General features: G+C 49.8%; 1 protein-coding gene across 1 annotated transcript in view; it reads left to right on the top strand.

Moving 5' to 3' along the window:
* UBASH3B (ubiquitin associated and SH3 domain containing B) overlaps positions 1–18,570 on the top strand; it is a 150,818-nt gene that overhangs the window by 114,063 nt on the left and 18,185 nt on the right. The window contains exons 2-8 of the mRNA XM_065945072.1: positions 232–285; positions 1,030–1,216; positions 2,730–2,928; positions 6,379–6,548; positions 11,633–11,841; positions 15,463–15,595; positions 18,005–18,125. Coding sequence (XP_065801144.1) covers positions 232–285; positions 1,030–1,216; positions 2,730–2,928; positions 6,379–6,548; positions 11,633–11,841; positions 15,463–15,595; positions 18,005–18,125 — 1,073 coding nt within the window. The remainder of the gene's footprint in view (positions 1–231; positions 286–1,029; positions 1,217–2,729; positions 2,929–6,378; positions 6,549–11,632; positions 11,842–15,462; positions 15,596–18,004; positions 18,126–18,570) is intronic.

The following is an 18,570-nucleotide window of genomic DNA, read 5'->3' as shown; positions in this document are numbered from 1 at the left end:
GCTGTCAGGCTGCATGTGAATTGAATGCTAATGACTTGGAAATTAATCACAGGTTCTAAGGTCCACACACTTTGCTGTGACCCCTGGGGGGACACCCTGCTGCAGGTGTCTTCCCCACACCCCTGAAGAGGCTTCACCATGCCTGCCTCACACCCAGCTTTGTCACTACGGTGGGAAAAGCTGATAGGAGGCTAAAAATACTAACAATAGAAATCTGATTTCTTGTTTCAGACAAAAAGCCTTGGCATCCACGGGAGGAAGAAGCGTTCAGGCAGCATGTGACTGGTTGGTATAAAATAAATAAATTGAGAAAATAGCATGTAATTAATCCCGTGTGTGTGTGTGGTTGAGCGGGGACATGCAGCCTGTCTCTAATGGACCCTTCCAACGAGGAGAGGGGGCCGTGTGACAAGCAACCATTTGCCCCCTGTGTCTGGCCCCAGAGTGTGCTCTCCTCAGAGCTGTTGAAAGAAATTCAGAGCATTTCCAAGATGTGGTCTCTGACATGATATTCACCCCCGCTCCCCACTCAGTCACTTAAAGACACAGTGTAGATACTGGACAAATCAGGTGACTAACACCCACTGACCCTCCAACAGGATAGGACGGCCCAGGGCCGACCCCACAAAGCGGCCCCCTCAAAGCTTCCCTTGTCTTCGGAGGCACATGGGTTTAAGCGTAGACCAAGCTGGAGGGACAGGCAGTACTGGTGGCCTAGGAAAGGATTTGGAGGTGATCCGCAATGCTTCCTGGAGAGGGTGGCCTTAGAATTTTGGGGGGGAGCTATGGGATGCAAATGCAATAGGACAGGCAGGAGAAGAGAAGTTGGTGCATCTGAGAGCTGGTTACAAAGTGTGAGCTTTGTAACAAAGTGAGAGGTAGATTTTTTTAAAGTACAAAGCTGAAGACCCTCCCGCTAGTAGTGCATGATGGGTGGAGGCTGCAAAGGATGGATCTTGATTTCGGGTTCTCCCTTGGCTTCCATGGTCCTCAAGTGAGGCCGGCCCGGCCCCCCTGTCTCTCTGGCAGGTTGTTCTCCCACGTCGGCGACCCCTTCCTGGATGACCCCCTGCCCCGGGAGTACGTCCTCTACCTCCGCCCCACCGGCCCCTTAGCGCAGAAGCTCTCCGACTTCTGGCAGCAGTCGAAGCAGATCTGCGGCAAGAACAAGGCGCACAACATCTTCCCCCACATCACCCTCTGCCAGTTCTTCATGGTGAGCCACAGCCCCCACCCCCCACCCCAGGGTGCCCGCATCCCTCGGGCCCCGAGGGACTGGAGTCAAAGCTGGGAGCCTCACAGGATGTTGGCAGAAACAGTCATGACTCCAGAGCGGAATGAACCTTGGGGGAATCAGTGATGTCAGCTGTCACCCCAGTCGTCCTCCTCTCTTTATTTTGAGGACGGGGTGTGCTATGCAGCATGCAGGATCTTACTTATCCCATCAGGGATACTTACTTACTTACTTACTTACCTCCAACAGAGGTGCAGATTCTTTACCACCGGACCACCAGGAAAGTCCCTTGTCCTCTTTCTAATATCTGCCAATGCCCGGGAGCACACCAGGTCTGGTGTAGCATCGTGGTGACCATGTGCCCCTCAGGACCCAGAGGACAAGCCTGACCCATTGTGTGACCCACAGTTCTGGCAGCCATGAGGGGAATGGGTTCTCTAACCTGGCTTCCCCCTGTCGATCTTCTCCCTCCCCTCTGACAAAGAAAGAGCAGGCGTTAGAAAGCTGGGGATGAGAAATGTAGTCTGTAGACGGGGAAGTGACTTTGGCCTCCTGCACACTGTCTACAGGTTTTGCCATGCTAGAGGTCTTTCTAGAAGTGGAAGGAGATGACTTTCTCCTGACATTGTTACCTGACCCATAATTCTAGCTTCATGAAGCTTAGGTAGTGACTGAATTAAATCCCTCTCATTCCAGTAAATGTAAACACATTTCTTCCCCTTTGGTTCTCTGCAGAGACGGAGAATAACAGATGTATCCAGCTATAGTCACGATTAGGCAGAATGATCACACTTTAAGACAATATGTTTTTCTAATATTTTGGGTGGTTTTTCTAGAATCTCATTCATATTCTCCATCCCCCACGCCCTTTTATAGGTGAAAATATGTTCCTAACACCTTGTCTTTCACCATTCACGCTGAAAATTAAAATGATGATCATTTCCTCTTAGTCACCCAGGATCTTTCTCAAAAACACGTGGAGTTTTAGACACTCTTGTTCTTTCTTCCAGCGCTCGGGGGGTGGGGGTGTAGGAGGAGGAGGATGTCACAGCTCTTGGAGCCTCATTCTCCCCCAGTATTGTGGGGTAGAGGTGGCATCAGCTTTGGATCATTTAGGCTGAAGAGAAAAGGCACAGATGATGCCGAACAGTAGAGAAAATACAGCAACTTACCGCGGGGTGCTGCTCGCTCTCCTGGAGTGGCCCTCACGCTCCGTTTCTGCTGGACCAGCCCTACTGCATTCTGGTGGGGCTCAGAGCACAGCATGGAGGGAGGGAGGGGGGAGGTGGTCCATTGCCCTGGTTTAGTCTACCCACTGGATAATCCGTCTCCAGATAACTGGGAGGCTGCGGGTCTTCTCCCTCCTTGCAGACAGGAGCAATGGTTCCAGGGCTGCCTCCTCAGCCCCCAGTATTGGGCAGAGTATACAAAAGTTAAGTAGCGGCAGACACCACCCCTTGTCTTTGAAAGAAGCCTCTTGTTTCCCCCCTACCAGTGTGAGGACAGCAAGGTGGACGCCCTGGGGGAGGCCCTGCAGACCACCGTCAGCCGCTGGAAATGCAAGTTCTCAGCCCCACTGCCCCTGGAGCTCTACACCTCCTCCAACTTCATCGGCCTCTTCGTGAAGGAAGACAGTGCAGAGGTCCTCAAGAAGTTTGCTGCCGACTTCGCAGCAGAAGCTGCCTCCAAAACTGGTGAGCCACCAGCTGCCAGGCCAGCCAACCCTGGGAATTGGGAAGTCAGGAAGGAAGGGGACAGAAAGTGATGGTGGAGTCGGGAGGTCCCACAGGAATGGGCAGAATGTGACCAAGAACACAGCCGTCTCCTGCGGAACCCACACCTCTTGCCCCTTTGAAAAGCATTCAGCTGCAGTTCTGCTGACCTCCTTGAGAGCAGGTGACGACATCCATGTTGAAGGCACGCAGATGACTGTTCCTATTGATCTGTAAGTGTGTTCCTATACAACTCCCCATCGGCTCTCAGCTTCTCCCTTCAGTTCAGGAACCTTTTGCTTTTTTTTTTTTTTTTTGCCTGCACCTCTTAGCTTTAGGGATCTTAGTTCCCCACTGGAGATCGAACCCAGGCCACAACAGTGAAAGCACCAAGTCCTAACCACTGGACCACCAGGGCATTCCCAAGGAACCTTTTCCTCCTTCCAACCCCCCTCGTAGGCAGGCATTTATCTGGGTTGCCCCGTCCCCTCCAGGAGGACTGAGGCCTTTGTTCAGGAGGTCGCACGGCCCAGAGAGGAGAGGGGAGCCACTTAGCATCCAGTAATAAATCCACTGAGCCGATGACACCTTTCATTCGACTAGCTGAAGCCCAGTAGACAAGCCCCAGATGTTACCCCTTCACGATGCCACGTGCTTTTTGCCTGGAAGGCCTCAGTTCAAGCCAGTAACCAAGGTTTACTGTCAAAGGAGGTTTACTCTCAAAGGCATGAGCTTGGAGGGATGCTCAGGATGTGTGTCGACTCAACAGCAGAACAGCAGGCAGCAGAGAGAGGGATCAGAGGCCAAGGTTTGCAAAGCCTTCCCGGGTGACTGAGGTGCCCACAGCTCACTGAGCTCCACAGGGGCTTCGCCTGCAATGGGACGGACAGACAGACAGACGGTGGGGCAGTCTACTCGCTCCCTTTAGAATGGAATCACAGTCAGCAGGTATTTATTGGGCACCTACCATGTGTCTCTCTGCGGAATGCAGCAGGGAAGAAGCAGTGGCTTCTCCCGGCAGAGGCATGCTTGGGAAACCCCATTCGTGTAGTGAGAGCTATGAGGAGAGGAAGGTCACCCCAGGAAGGCATCGATCCGCCAGACAGGCATAGGGCCTTGCATGAGGGCAGCAAAGCAGAGGCAGGAAGGAGCAGGCTGTTTGCAGGGGCAGCGGGGGGGCAGCACCCTGACCAGAGCCAAGGCCGTGTGTGTGTGCCCACCGGGGTCCTGGGTGTTGAGTGCGGAGCTGGCAGAGCCCCACCGTCTACTCCTTGGGCTCCTGGCCTTTGGCCTCCACCTCATGGGCCCATGTCCCTAGCTGCTATTTTCATCCCCAGCTCAGGCCCTTTTGGGCCTCCCTGGTAGCTCAGCTGGTAAAGAATCTACCTGCAGCGCGGGAGACCTGGGTTTGATCCCTGGGTTGGGAAGATCCCCTGGAGAAAAGGGAATGGCTACCCACTTCAGTATTCTGGGCTGGAGAATCCCATGGACAGAGGAACCTGGTGGGCTACAGTCCATGGGGTCGCAAAGAGTCAGAAACAACTGAGCGACTTAGACTTCAGGCCCTTTTGCTCAGGGTCCTTTAGCAGAAAATCTCCAAACAGGGCCCAGGATTCCAGGAAGAGTGTGGTGAGGGCCCAGACTCAGCGAGCTCTACGCTCTCAGAGGGACCTGGGCCCTTCGATCACCTCTGTGCGCTGGGAACTGGGTCTTCTTAGACCCCTACCCCATGCTTTCACTCCCCAGGGCTCATCTCTGCTGACTTGGGTGGAGCCTGCTGGCTTCACAGACGCTTAATATTTCAGACAAATGGCATCATCGGCAGCTTATTTCCTGTTCCCATCCCTCTATCTCAGGGAAACGACTCTTTTTCATCCCACAGTAGCTGTTGTCAAAACCACTAAAACTCCCACAAGAACCAAGTCTGCTGTTGCAGCCACAAAACCCCAGTCCCTCCCAAATGAGTAAACCAGGTCTCGGCTTGGACGCGGCTGATTTATAAAGCGCATATAGTGGGCCCTTGCTGGCTTTCCTGCCAGGAATGGGGCAAACCAGCTCCCTCCCAAATGCCTGAGCCATCTCCCCAAGAACGGGCCTGCCAGGCTGGCATCTCGGTCCTGGTGCTGCCCCCTGGTGGTGACTCTGAGAACTGGCTGGCCCTGCCTCAGCCATTGGCCCGGCCTGGACAGGTCTTTACAACTTGTGCCGTGGTATTCAGAGGTGTGGCAGACCCAGACTCCAGCAGTGAGTGAGTAGATGAAGTGTCATCCTTCATCGTTGGTGGTTTAGGGAGATTCATTTGTGTGTATTCACTCATTTAACAGATACCGAAAGTCCACGGGGTGCCTGCTGAGCAAGGGAGGAGGAGGGGTGCTTTCAACATACAAACAAGACACAGAGCCGTCACCTCAGGGGCTTTTACACCAGAGATTCACAGTGCAACATAACAGAAAAGTACTCAAAGCCACCGACCCAGGGACGATCCCCTGGTTGGCGAACTAACTCCCGCAAGCCACACAGCATGGCCAAAACCCCCCGAGACCCAAATCTACTTCCATCTCTGTGTGACTAGAGCAGGCCCCTTGATTTCTGGAATTCCCTTCTGTTGTGTCTTCTTCAGTGTTCTAGCTTGGACAGTCAATGACTCTCCCCAGCTGAAAGGCACATGAAAGACAAAAGCCATTGCCTTGTGTAGATAGGCTGGTTTGGTTTTTCAGGGTGTCTTAGAGAGCCTGCATACTTGAAGCCTGTGGGTGTCGGGTGCGCACACACACACACACACACACACACACACTTCCTGGTACACTTGGCATTCTCTGGAGTCATGTGTGTTTGTCACAACTTTGGGGGTGCTACTGACATCTCATGGGTGGGGGCTAGGAAGGCAGCTAAAGACCCAATAATGTGCAAGACATCCCTGCTACAAAGAATAACCTGGTCCAAAATGACATCGAGAAACCCTGTTTTAAACTTTGAAAGTAATCTATCTCCCCCCACCCCCCATTTCTCCATCAGAGCCACCCAGAAGCTAAGAGACTTGATTTCAAAATGAAGAAATCTGCTTTGGGAGTCGCAGGATGACAAAATTTGCTCCATACTTAGCTCATCCCTTTAGGTCTCGATGTCCTCACCTGAATGGTGGGCCAGTGATACTCATCTAGATTTGTTGTGAGCAGCCAGCAATCAAAATGATTGCCTCTCAGCTGATCCAGAAAAGCCAGACACGTGGCTGTTTCTCTCTTGGACTGTGGGTTGTTACATCCCCACCCACTCTTATTCAGCTGCTGTGAAGGAGAGAAACAGCTTTTGTCTGACTGAGGGGCTCCCTCCCCTACTTGTTGGGAAGTAGTTTTATCAGGGCACCATTCTGTGTTCTCCCTCATATCTCCACCATTGCAATGCACCAACTGCCTGTCTCCTCCCTTCCTCTAGAAGTGCACGTGGAACCCCACAAGAAGCAGCTGCACGTGACCCTGGCTTACCACTTCCAAGCCAGCCACCTGCCCACCCTGGAGAAGCTCGCCCAGAACATTGACGTCAAACTCGGGTGTGACTGGGTGGCCACCATATTCTCCCGGGATATCCGATTTGCTAACCACGAGGTAACATCTCACTGGGGTTCCTGCCCTTGCCAGGGGTGCCAGGTGCCGTCAGCACCAGCAGCACTTGCTGCTGAGGGGAGACGGACACCCGAGGAACGCAGTGGGGCCAGCCCTGGACCAGGAGTCAGCCGGCCTGGGATTTCATCCAGGCACTGGCTGGCTCACTGGGAATCTGTAAGCGTGCATCTCTCGTCTCTGGGTCCCAAGTGGCTGAGCTGTGTGATATTCCCCACTGTTCTGTCTGCCCTGCCAACCTTACTGGAATAGTATAGAAATGAAACAGGAGAACAGATAGAAAAGCATGTCGGTAAATTTTAAAATATTCTATCTGTTCACAGGATTAATAGGTAGAAGACATCACCCTGATCTTAGGTGAGAAAGATACTAAATACAAAAGAAAATCTGTGAACACATAATTAACAGTATTTGTTGTGGCATGCAGGTTACCCTGGAACATACTAAAATTTTAAAATGTCCTCAAGGAGTCTGAGTCCAGTGGGGAAGAGAGAACAGATGCATATGAAATGAAGGCACTGACCAAATATCAGGAGAGTGTGTGCATCACATAGGAGGCATAAGAGTGACAGGCGGAACCACTGGCATGGTGCTATCATCCTTCTTTTGAGGGAACCCACATTGCTTTCCAGGATCAGCATGTGCCACCTCTAAAGAGTCTTGCTGTCCTTTTTCTCCTGAAAGAGAAGCTGAGACACAGGGATTCAGTGACTGGTCCAAAGCTAAAGAGCAACTTAGGACCAGAACCAAAGCCAAAAGCCAGAGGTTCTGATCAGTAAAGATGGGCAACCCACCTAAAAAGAGACCACAGAGTCTGCAAAAATTGTCCTCTGGTTTAACTACATTTGTGAAACATAATTTCCTAGTTTTTCAGCAGCAGAAGAACTGATATTTTTGTTTATATAGACTTTTAATATCCTTTAGACATTTTAAAAAAAATTATGAAGAGATTCAGGGTCAGGTCAGGCGACCTCATTGTTGATTTGAATGTGGTGGGGAGACCCAGCCCGTGATTGAGGTCCATGGGGTCTAAGAGGGTCAGGGATGTGCAACTTCGTCTGGCTCTGCTGATGGGCCCGTCACATCCTCCTTCCAAGTCATTCGATGCAAGTTTCTGTAAAGACACAGCAAAGAGACTGGGCTTAGCCTTCCTTCAAAATTCTGACATTTCCTGGACTTGCTTAATGTGAGCCCCAAATAGAACAAAAGAGGTGTGGCTGAATGGATTCCTTCCGAGGGCAGGGGAAAAGTTGTCAAAAGGTGGTGTGCCAATGGGCTGTGAGAAGTCACCTTTCTAAGCGAAGAGAGGTGGTGACGGAATTTTCCAAGGAGTATCTTCTAATCAACACTGCCCTCCAGTTAACTCAGAGGGTAATTGCTTTTCTGCCTGACCCACATTCTGCTCAATTGGCACCGAGGGAATGAGGCAGCTAGTGCCCACAGGAATTATTTTCTAAAAATAACATGGCCTCTTTTTATCTCTTATTTGTAAAAGCTCATTTATTACTGTTCCTCCTGATCAAGCTCTCCCTCCAGGGTCACCTGGCTTTACCTGAGCCCCCTGCATATATAAACTTCACCTTGCCTTCTACCTCCTCCTGTGCTCAGGAGGCAGGATTGAGTGATCGGTCCAGTGAGGTAACAGATGTCCAGAGAAGGCGAGTGGTTTAGGCAAGGACAGTCAGCAGGTGATGCTTAGGAATCCTCAGAGATCTCACCCCTCCGCTGTTCGGGTGCTGACTTCCTGTGGGCTTGCAAGTGCCTGCTTTGCTTCACACTGTCTCGTCCACATTCTGTGTGCCATGCTAGTTTTATGTGCCAAGCACTGGGAATCTAGAGGAAGGACAGAGTTCTAGAAAAAGCATAGATTTTGGAGTCTGGCACACATGGCTTCAAATCCTGACTCCCTATTTTAGCAGTAGTTAGATTCGCTTTTGCAACTTCTAGACAGTAACCCAGTCCTTAGTTCTCATGTGTGCAAGGGAGTGATGACATTTTGATAGAGTATTGGCATGGACTAGAGGCCCTCCCATAAGAGAGGTTGCAGCAACAACAACAAAATTGCCTCTTTGCCAAAGGCAAAGAGGGTCAGTTCCTATCATCACGAAGGGCTGTACCTGCCCTTCCCAGGGTAACAAACTTTGAGTTTAGTCCCCAAGTAGGAAGGGAGGAAAACATACTTCAAATAGACTCAAGAATTCTTACAAGTAGATGCTAGGCCTAAGAGAGTAAGTATCATGTAGGACAAAACTTGGAGAAGGGAAGGGCAACCCACTCTGGTATCCTTGCCTAGAGAATCCCATGGGCAGAGGAGCCTGGTGGGCTACAGTCCATGGACTGGCAGAGTCGGACACAACTGAGTGACTAACACTCTCAGAACAAAACTAGGCAGTGTGTCCTGAGATCTCCCAAACTTGGGCTGACTTTTGCATGCCATGTGCTTTCAGTGAGCAGGAAAGAACTATGGGGACCTGAGCAGCGGTTATGATTTGAGATTTGCTGCAGTACCTTGATTTTCTTTATCGCTTATTCAGTAAATCAAAGCTCCTTGTTGTCCAACTGCTCTCTGCCCAGGAGTTGTCCCCTCTGCTCCTTTCTGTGCCTCGACCTCCCTGGGATCTCCTAGAGCCACAAGACTCACCCCCAAGTGAAAGGAGGGATGAGATCTTCTCTGTCATTTGTGAGTTTCTCAAAGAAAAGGCCCGCTGCTGAGTCAAAGGCATCATTACCCAAGACTGCTGCGCTTGAGCATCTAAGGAACCTGAGTTTAGACTTGTTCCCCGTGACTCGGTCCCTCTCTCCACCCTGTTCCAGGAAAAGAAGCATTCCTTTTGGTGTCTCATCACATACCTAGCTTAGAGATTTAAGTGGTTGGTTGTGAGTTTTTTTTCTTTTTCCTTAAGCTGTTTTTTAACAACCCAGCAAAAGAACCTTCCTGGTTCATTTGGAAATGTGGTTTGAGTGTGTATGTGGCAGAGAAGTGGGGAGGCGACGGGATGGAAGAAGATCTAGAGCCGATAGATGCTGGAGTGAGGATTCAGAGAGGAATAACCTAAATAACCTAACCCTAAATAAAAGGGATGTCAGAAATCCCGTGGACAGTTGAGTTCTGTGCTTTATCACATTCATTCTCTGGGGGAAAAAATCATTTTTACTGCCTCCTCTCATTAGAGATGTCCAGAAAGAAATTGTTTATAACATGTTCTGATGGATCATCTTGACCCTAGGGAGCTGATTAGCTCACAGGCCTACCTAGCATAGGCTTTGGGGGTTAGCATCAGCTCGACGGAAAGATAACCCCTTGAAAGCCAGGTGTCATGGTTAGAAATAATAGAATAGAAATAATTATGCCTCTTCTGTGTACCAGAGTCCTCAGGAGTTTTGGAGTTCTCTTCAGTTCAGTTCAGTCGCTCAGTCGTGTCCGACTCTTTGCGACCCCATGAATCGCAGCACGCCAGGCCTCTCTGTCCATCACCAACTCCCGGAGATTACTCAAACTCATGTCCATCGAGTCAGTGATGCCATCCAGCCATCTCATCCTCTGTCGTCCCCTTTTCCTCCTGCCCCCAATCCCTCCCAGCATCAGGGTCTTTTCGATTGATTCAGCTCTTCGCATCAGGTGGCCAAAGTATTGGAGTTTCAGCTTTAGCATCAGTCCTTCCAGTGAACACCCAGGACTGATCTCCTTTAGGATGGACTGGTTGAATCTCCTTGCAGTTCAAGGGACTCTCAAGAGTCTTCTCCAACACCACAGTTTAAAAGCATCAATTCTTCGGTGCTCAGCTTTTTTCACAGTCCAACTCTCACATCCATAGATGACCACTGGAAAAACCATAGCCTTGACTAGACGGACCTTTGTTTTCTTAGGTTGTCTCATTTAACTTTTATAGTCCAAGTATTATTTTACAGATGAGAAAATGAAATGTTAGCCACTCAGTCGTGTCTAACTCTTTTCAATCCCATGGACTGTACCCCACCAGGTTCCTCTGTCCATAGCAATCTCCAACCAAGAATACTGGAGTGGGTTCCCATGCCCTCCTCCAAGGGATCTTCTTGATCCAGGGTTTGAACCCAGATCTCCAGCATTGCAGGTAGATTCTTTACCGTCTGAGCCACCAGGGAATCCCCTGCAGATGAGAAAAAACAGAGGCCAAAGTTAAAAACCCGTATGTGGGGACCAGAATACTTAGCCTTCCTCTAGTGGCTTCAGGATTGAAGGAAAAGCTGATAAAACAGCCCCGTCTTAGTGTCCCCTTATGAAACACACAGAAAAATATTTTCCTTAGTATTGAGGTCTTCTGCTGTTAACAGAAAAGTAGTAAAATATTAATAGATGTTTTCCAAAGTATCTTCATACCTCTGCCTGTGATATTTCCGTATACCAGAAAAGGAGGCAAAATATGGAATAAATCAGACAGGTGACATGACCTGAAGTTGGCCCGAGGGGCTTTTTCTGAGCCCAGAGAGGGAACACGTGATCTCCACCTGTTGACTGACAGGAGCTGTTTACACACAGGACACTGATGGCTGTGAAAGATATTTTTCTTTTGCAGTCTTTGCTAAACATGGAGGTTTAAGGAAAGCTCTTTGAAGGCAGGACCATGTCCTATTTGAGCCGCTCAGTTACATGGAGAGGAAATCACTTTGTCCCCAAAGCCTTCCTAGCAGAGTCTGTCATCCGGGCATTGGTGACATTGCATGAAGGCTCCTTTCCGTGAGCTGTGTGTCCAGGGTGTCTTATGGCATCGACCTGGCAGACAGCAGGGAAGACGAGGTCCAAACCCGTCTGTAAAGCAGTTTACTGGAGAACCTACGAGTTTCCATATGAATTTCTACAAGCCATGTCTTTTGATGCAAAGCTATGCCTGAAGGAAAGTCTGGAACCAGCCAGAAGCACTAGCACACCCTGAGAGGAGAAGAAATGCCGTCTGATCTGAATCCAGATCTACTCGGAGCCTGCAGACCCCAGAGGTGCCTGTGAACAAGAGCAGAGCCCGTAGGCGGGCCCTGAGGCGCTCAGCAGAACTGGTCAGGTGTGGGCCTCACGCCTCCCTCTCCTCCTTTTCCAGACATTACAGGTGATCTACCCGTACACCCCGCAGAACGACGATGAGCTGGAGCTGGTCCCCGGGGACTTCATCTTCATGTCGCCCATGGAGCAGACCAGCACCAGCGAGGGCTGGATCTACGGCACGTCCCTGACCACGGGCTGCTCCGGACTCCTGCCGGAGAACTACATCACCAAGGCTGACGAGTGCAGCACCTGGATCTTTCACGGGTGAGCCCATGGCAGGTTCTCGGAGGTGGCGGGACACGCACGCAGCAGGAGGGCACGTGGAGGCCAGCGCTCCTGGTCCCAGACCTTCAGGGAAGGGCAGAGCTGGGGCATGGGAGAAGTGGGAGATGGCATGGCCTGCTTCACCCCGCCCGCCCCGCTGGCTGGAACATCTGTCAGAGTTCTCGATCAGAGACTAAACAGGCTGCTCGGGGGGCATCTCTTCCGACCTCAGTGTGTCATCCTACCACCGAGTCTTTATGGCTTTGGGGCTTCTGTCCACTTTGTCCTGGGTCATTGCACAGACTCCCCAGAGAAGCAGGACAGATTCCCACTATGCCTGCCAGCCAGTAGTGACAGATTTGCCAAGGTCAGGGGACCTAACCGCCTGAGCCAGTCCTCAGACCTGGCACGTGAATGCCTAGATGACAGAGACCATTTCTATGGAATTGGGTAACCTCCAGAGCCTGAGAAAGGCAGGAGGGCCCTTCCCCACCCAGGTCTTCTGTGAAGTGATAGTTTTCCAGCCACGATTCACTCCTGCTTTGCCCCCAGACCAGCCTGCTCCCACGTTGAGAGGCGCCTGTGTTGTACGGCCAGCTTTGTCCTGATAGGTGCCTTTTGTTCCTCTTTTATGTTTCTTAATCCGGGACGTTCAAAGCCAGCCCTTCCCTGGTGCATTTGGGCATCAGGCCAGGGTGTGCATGCTGGTTTGTTTCCCTCCCTCTTGTTCTTGCCATGTGCCAACGTGGCTGAGAGCCGGAAGCTCTGAACACCAGCTGCATGGTGTGTAACGTTGTTATTACTGTCATAAAAGAAGCAGAGACAGGCAATTTCACTGAGTGTTTTGCCTAAAGGGAGAAAAGAAAAGACAGTCCCCTCCCCTGATTAGCAGCGGGCAGACCACAAACCCGAAGATGAGAAAGAGTATCTTCTTCCCTAATAACCCTCCCCAGGAAGCCTCCCTCTTCCTTCCCACCCCCACACCATGAACATCCAGCATTTTGTAGCTCAGAATGGAAGGTCAAAGCTACCTCGTGTTCCCCAGACCTTTGCTTCTTCAGAAATGTTTCTAAGTTGGGTTTCCAAAGTCACCATTGTTTTTTGTTCAGTTGGTTGGACTTTTTTTTGGCCATGCCATGTAGCATGTGGGATCGAACTCATGCCCCGCTGCCTTGGAAGCTCAAAGTCTTAACCCCTCGGCTGCCAGGGGAGTGCCCAAAGTAACCATTTTGTCCCTATAAAAAAATAAGTGAAGCACAATATTCATGAAGAAACATAATCAAAAGATGATTTGATGATATCCAGCTCCCAGATCATTCTTACCAGTAGGGCTCACTGTGGAAGGATAGCATGTAGGGGAATTTTTGCTGACCCAGTTCAGGTCTCTGCATGCAGACCGCTCTTGCCAGAGTTAGAGCTCAGCCGAAGCAGGGGGCAGCTTCGGTGACCTCAGTCCATTGATCCCAGGGAGGCCAGTGTATCACCTCCCTTTATTTTGGGAACTATGTCTGCAAATTTCACTATCAGCTTCCACAGCCAACCTAGCTGACAGTGAGGAAATACTAATGTATTAGGTGTTAGGGTGCCATAATTAAGAATTTGAGTTTTTATTCCAGTAGTCTCGGATTCAAATCCTGATTCTCCCACGCACCAGCTGTGTGACCTTGGCTAAGTTGCATGACCTCTCTGAGCCTCAGTTTGCTAATCTATGAAATGAAGATAACAATTGCATTTCCCTCATAGGTATCTGTGAACACTGCTTCTTAGGGATCAGCACTGGGTCTAAAACAGCCATTAGCTTTATGGTTATTCTTTTCCTCTAACTTGTCTTTCCTGGTCCTCCAAATCAGATGTCCCTTCCACTGCAGTGATCCTATAGAAGAGCGGCACTTTCCTGTTTACCCCAGAAGTGGAAATGATGCAGAGAGGCTATCAGTCTTGTTTCAGCCCTAATCCCAGGTAGCCTGGGGGAGAGAGAGTCACAGGGCTCCTCAAGTAGGACCTGCTGACTTGCTGAGAAGTTGCAGGGGGGATTCCAGCATCAGGTAGGGACTTGGGGAGTCAGTGACCCTCCACGACTCTTCTTCCTCTGCCCTTCTCAAGTGTTCTGGGTCCCTCCTAAGGAAATTCTTTCCTACCACCTTTGTGAGAGCACCTCGCCTGGTTCTGAGCATCTCCAGACACATGTCAGTCAGTTGGCGGAAGCCTCTGCGTTGGAGTGGGCTAACCAGTCCTCCTCCTCGGCTGACCCCCAGGTCTGATGTGTCCTTTGAAGGTGTTTCCATGGTAATTACGGGTGTCAGGTACATCGTCCTCTCTACTCTGCACCTCATCGGACTGTGGTCTGATGACAGCCTCATGCTGTCTCAGGGAGTTGGGGCCTTTGATTCCAGTGACGCCTGAGAAGAGGAGGAGGCCGGCAGTCTCCTTGCCAACTGAGCTGAAGGAGAAGGGATCCTGTCAGTGTCTTCACAGCTGTAATACAGTGCAGAAATCAGGAAACATGTACAAGCACGATGTCAGGATGATTGCATAGATCCGGACGTTTCAGGCCCTGGAGCTTTGATGAATCAGACAGTGAAACTGAATTTTCTTTTAACTCTGTGATGTTTAGGAGGGTCTCAGTTTAAAATGAAAGCAGCCAGTCTGAGACTGAGTGGCACAAGATTTCATTCTAAATAACAACAACAACAACAAAAAGAATAACCGGAAAGCTAACAGCTGTGTTAGACTTAGAGCTGTTCTGTACATATGGAACTTTACCCTGGTTATAAAGCAGCAAGAAATCTAAAATTAAAATGTTCTCCCTTGACGCCACCCAGTGATGCAGGAGGAACTGTCCGTCGCATTTGCCTGACAACCATATTTGAATTGCAGTGTTTTATTAGATAAAGCTTTTTGGAAGCTTTGCTAATCAGAATAATTTAAACATGGCATGATCTGCTGCCTGTCTTTCAGCAAGACCTCTTTGGGGGGCTTCTGTAGTCAGTGTTACATCCAGAAATAAGAACTCTTGGCTCATAGTTCCACACAGCTGGTGAGAACGGTGTCCTCTGGAAAAATGCTGTATTTAGTCCTCTTGTTGGAGGTGTGATTGAGATGGAGAGGGGTTTGGAGATGGAAGGAGGTGGCATAGGGGGTGACGGCCAGGGACTTCTGTGGCTTCACTCAGAGCCACAGGCAAAGTGGTGGGGAGGGTCAAAACCTTGCCTCTCCTTTGTCAGTTCAGATGTAAATCACTGTGGAAAAGATTAAAGGCAGCAGGAATTGTTTATTTCTTTAGAGCCAGAAAAAGCTGGAAACAATGGTACAGAATTGATACCCCATTATTCTGCAGCACGCCTCTGGTGCCAGCCAGGCCCGTGGCCCCCGAATATGCAGAGCATCGCAGGCCCCGGCCCTGCCCAGAGGGATGGACACGTCTGTTCAAGCACGGAAATCCATCCACCCCTGATTTATTAACCGCAAGACTTCAGTATGAAACAAGGCGTTCCTCATAAAAATATCCAATCACTGTGTTGTGTACTCGAAACTCATATAATATTGTCAATTATACTTCAATGAGAAAATTTCAAAAAAATGTTTCTCCTCAGTTAACATCTTCCTTGTCTCCCTCCACAGCTCTTACTCCATCTTAAACACATCCTCTTCCAACGCGCTCTCGTTCGGGGATGGCATCCTGGAGAGGCGGCAGTATGAGGACCAGGGCCTGGGGGACTCGACGCCCCTCACCATCATCTGCCAGCCCACCCAGGTAGGGCTGACCATCAGGGCCACATCCTCAACTCTGCTCAGGAGTCACTGAGCACCTTTTTTTTTTTTTTTTTTTTTTAAAACACAAAGGATGAGGCACTAACTTCTCTGTCCTAAAAGGGTTACCAATCTCTCAGGGCACACGATCCTAAAAGATAGACAAAAATTGAAGAATAAGAAGAGTCAGATGGGTGGTGCTGACAGTGATTACCAGCTTCTGGGTCTAGAGCAAGGGACGTGTTATCTATAAAGAAGTAACACAGTGGACCCTTGAACAACCCAAGGGTTAGGAATGCCAAACCTCCAAGCAGTGGAAACTCTAACTGTAACCAGAGCTGGCCCTCCATCTTCCCAGTTTGGTACCCTCATAGCCACCATTCTGCAACCTCAGATTCAACACTCTGTGGATCGTAGAGTACTGTAGTATTTACTTTGAAAAAAAAAAAAAAAAAAAGCTGTGTATTAGTTGGACCCCATGCAGTTCAAACTCAAGTTGTTCAAGGGTCACCTGAAATATCTCACAGGGCATTGTGAAGATTAAAGGAAATAGGAATACTGTTCTTAGTACAGTATCTGGCACATAGTGAATGCTCCGTGTATGTCTGATATGTGCCAGAAAGTTTGCAGAATGGGGGAGTGGGGGGAGGGGGGTTTGGGTTTTAAAAGAACTTATTATTTTGGAGTATAGCCAGTTAACAATGTGATAGTTTCAGGTGGACAGCAAAGGGACTCAGCCATACAAATACATGTATCCATTCTCCTCCAAATCCCCCTCCCATCCAGGCTGCCACATGACATTGAGCAGCGTTCCCTGTGCTAATACAGTAGGTCCTTGTTGGTTACCCAGTTTAAATACAGCAGAGTGTACACGTCCATCCCAAGGGCTTCCCAGGCGGTGCTAGCAGTAAAGGACCTGCCTGCCAATGCAGGAGATATGAGAGATGTGGGCTCTGTCCCTGGGTTGGGAGGATCCCCTGGAGGAGAAAATGGCAACCCACTCCAGTATTCTTGCCTGGAGAATCCCATGGACAGAGGAGCCTAGTGGGTGTCAGTCCATGGGGTCACACAGAGTCGGACACGACTTAAGTGACTTAGAGCCCACACGCACACGTCCATCCCGAACTCCCTAACTATCCCCTCCCTACATTGTTCCTCCTGGCAACCACCAGTTTGTTCTCTTAAGTCTGTGTGTCTGTTTTCTCTTTCATCTGTTTTCTTTTGTAAATAAGTTCACTTGTATCATTTCTTTTCAGATTCCACACATAAGGGATGTCATACCATATTTCTCCTTCTCTGTCTGACTGACTTCAGTTAGTATGACAATCTCTGGGTCCATCCATGTTGTGGCAAATGACATTATTTCATTCTTTTTAATGGCTGAGTAACTTTCTATTGTATATGTGTACCACATCTTTATCCATTCCAGGGGAAGGGTGGTTTTGAACAGTGGAGATTAATACAAAGCCAGTTGAAAGTTCAAGCGTGTTAGGGAACAAGAGACTGGCCGACATTGGCTGGAGTCCGGAACTTGAGTTAGGAAGCAGTAGGCGAGGCAGTGGGAAAGACCACACCACCACCCCACATGCCAGCCTTGCCAGGGCAACAGGAAGCACGTGTAAGGTGTGTGTACTGTACTGGCCAATGCCAAGGCCACAGGAGTTGGCAGCCCCTGAGGACACTGGCAAGAGCTGCCTCCATCAGAAAGAAGAAATCTCGAAACACCCGTAAGGATCCATCCAGCAGTGATGGAAACCAGGGTCATTCGACAAGCCTTTGACTGGACTTGCCGGTTTCACCACCCAGAGGTAGCTGCGGTCCTCCCCGAGCCACTTCCAGGAACACCGTCGTGCGGGCAGCCAGACAGCAGAGCCTGACCTGTGGTTAGAACTGGCGAAGCAGGACCTTCTGGCTGGAGGAGACTGTGGACCACGTGGCCTTACCACCATGGGGTGGAGATGAGGCAGGGGTATCTGTGGTAATGAAAGTTCTCGCCTCCTGAAGAACCTGGTGAAGCATCTCCTTAGGGGAAGAAGCTGTCCTCTAGATGGTGTCTCTCCATACTGGCTAGTTTTGCCTCTGAGCTGTAACTCAGGTTGTCTTCTGTTCAGCAGTAGCCAGGTGTTACGCCTATGAACAGCAACAGTAACGATACAACCACTTTCATGACCCTTCTTAATTTGCAGAGCACCTGCAGTTCATCTCATTTAAGCCTCAGAATAGCTCTCGAGGTCAGTAGATGAGGCTTACTACTTCCATCTTATAGACAGGCCAGCTTAAATCCAGGGTACTTAAGGGGCTTATTCTAATCAAACGTTAGTGAGACTTATTCTAGAGCCCAGCACCCAGCCCTGAGACATGTCTACTTCCTTGTATGCCCCCACCCTTACTTACAGCCTTTCTTTGTCCACAGCCTCTGAGGATCAGCAGCCAGCCTGGCCCTCAGAAGAGATGCCTCTTCGTGTGTCGGCATGGTGAGAGGATGGATGTCGTGTTTGGGAAGTACTGGCTGTCCCAGTGCTTCGATGCCAAAGGTGAGTGGTTGGTTGGTCGGCTTAGCACTGGCATACCTCTCATGGCCTCTAGGGGGCAGAGTCAAGCTACATTTATCTAGATGGAGTCATTGTGTTGTAGAAAATGCCTCTTACCTGTTACACTGTAAGTCCTTCCTGATGTCTGGAATGTTAGACTGGAGGTGAGGACACCTCTCTCTCACCTATCAACTGGAACACCATGGACCAGAAAAGGCAGATGTCTTGCCCACAGCCATAGGACAGAGGCAGATGCAGGTGTCCTGATTCCATGTCCAGAACTCCCTCCAGTAAGTTACCCTGGCTCATTTGGTTCCATTTTCATTTGTCTAAGATAGGCTTGCATCTCAGAGAATCCGACCTGCTTTGGAGTGTCTAGTTGTTACTTTCACTTAAAAACCATCTCTTGGGACCTTCCCTGCTGGTCCAGTGGTGAAGACTGTGCCTG

Source organism: Muntiacus reevesi, chromosome 9, assembly GCF_963930625.1.
Source record: "Muntiacus reevesi chromosome 9, mMunRee1.1, whole genome shotgun sequence".
Lineage (NCBI taxonomy): Eukaryota > Metazoa > Chordata > Mammalia > Artiodactyla > Cervidae > Muntiacus > Muntiacus reevesi.
Note: the sequence above shows the minus strand (reverse complement) of the source record. Positions and strands in the feature narration are given on the sequence as shown.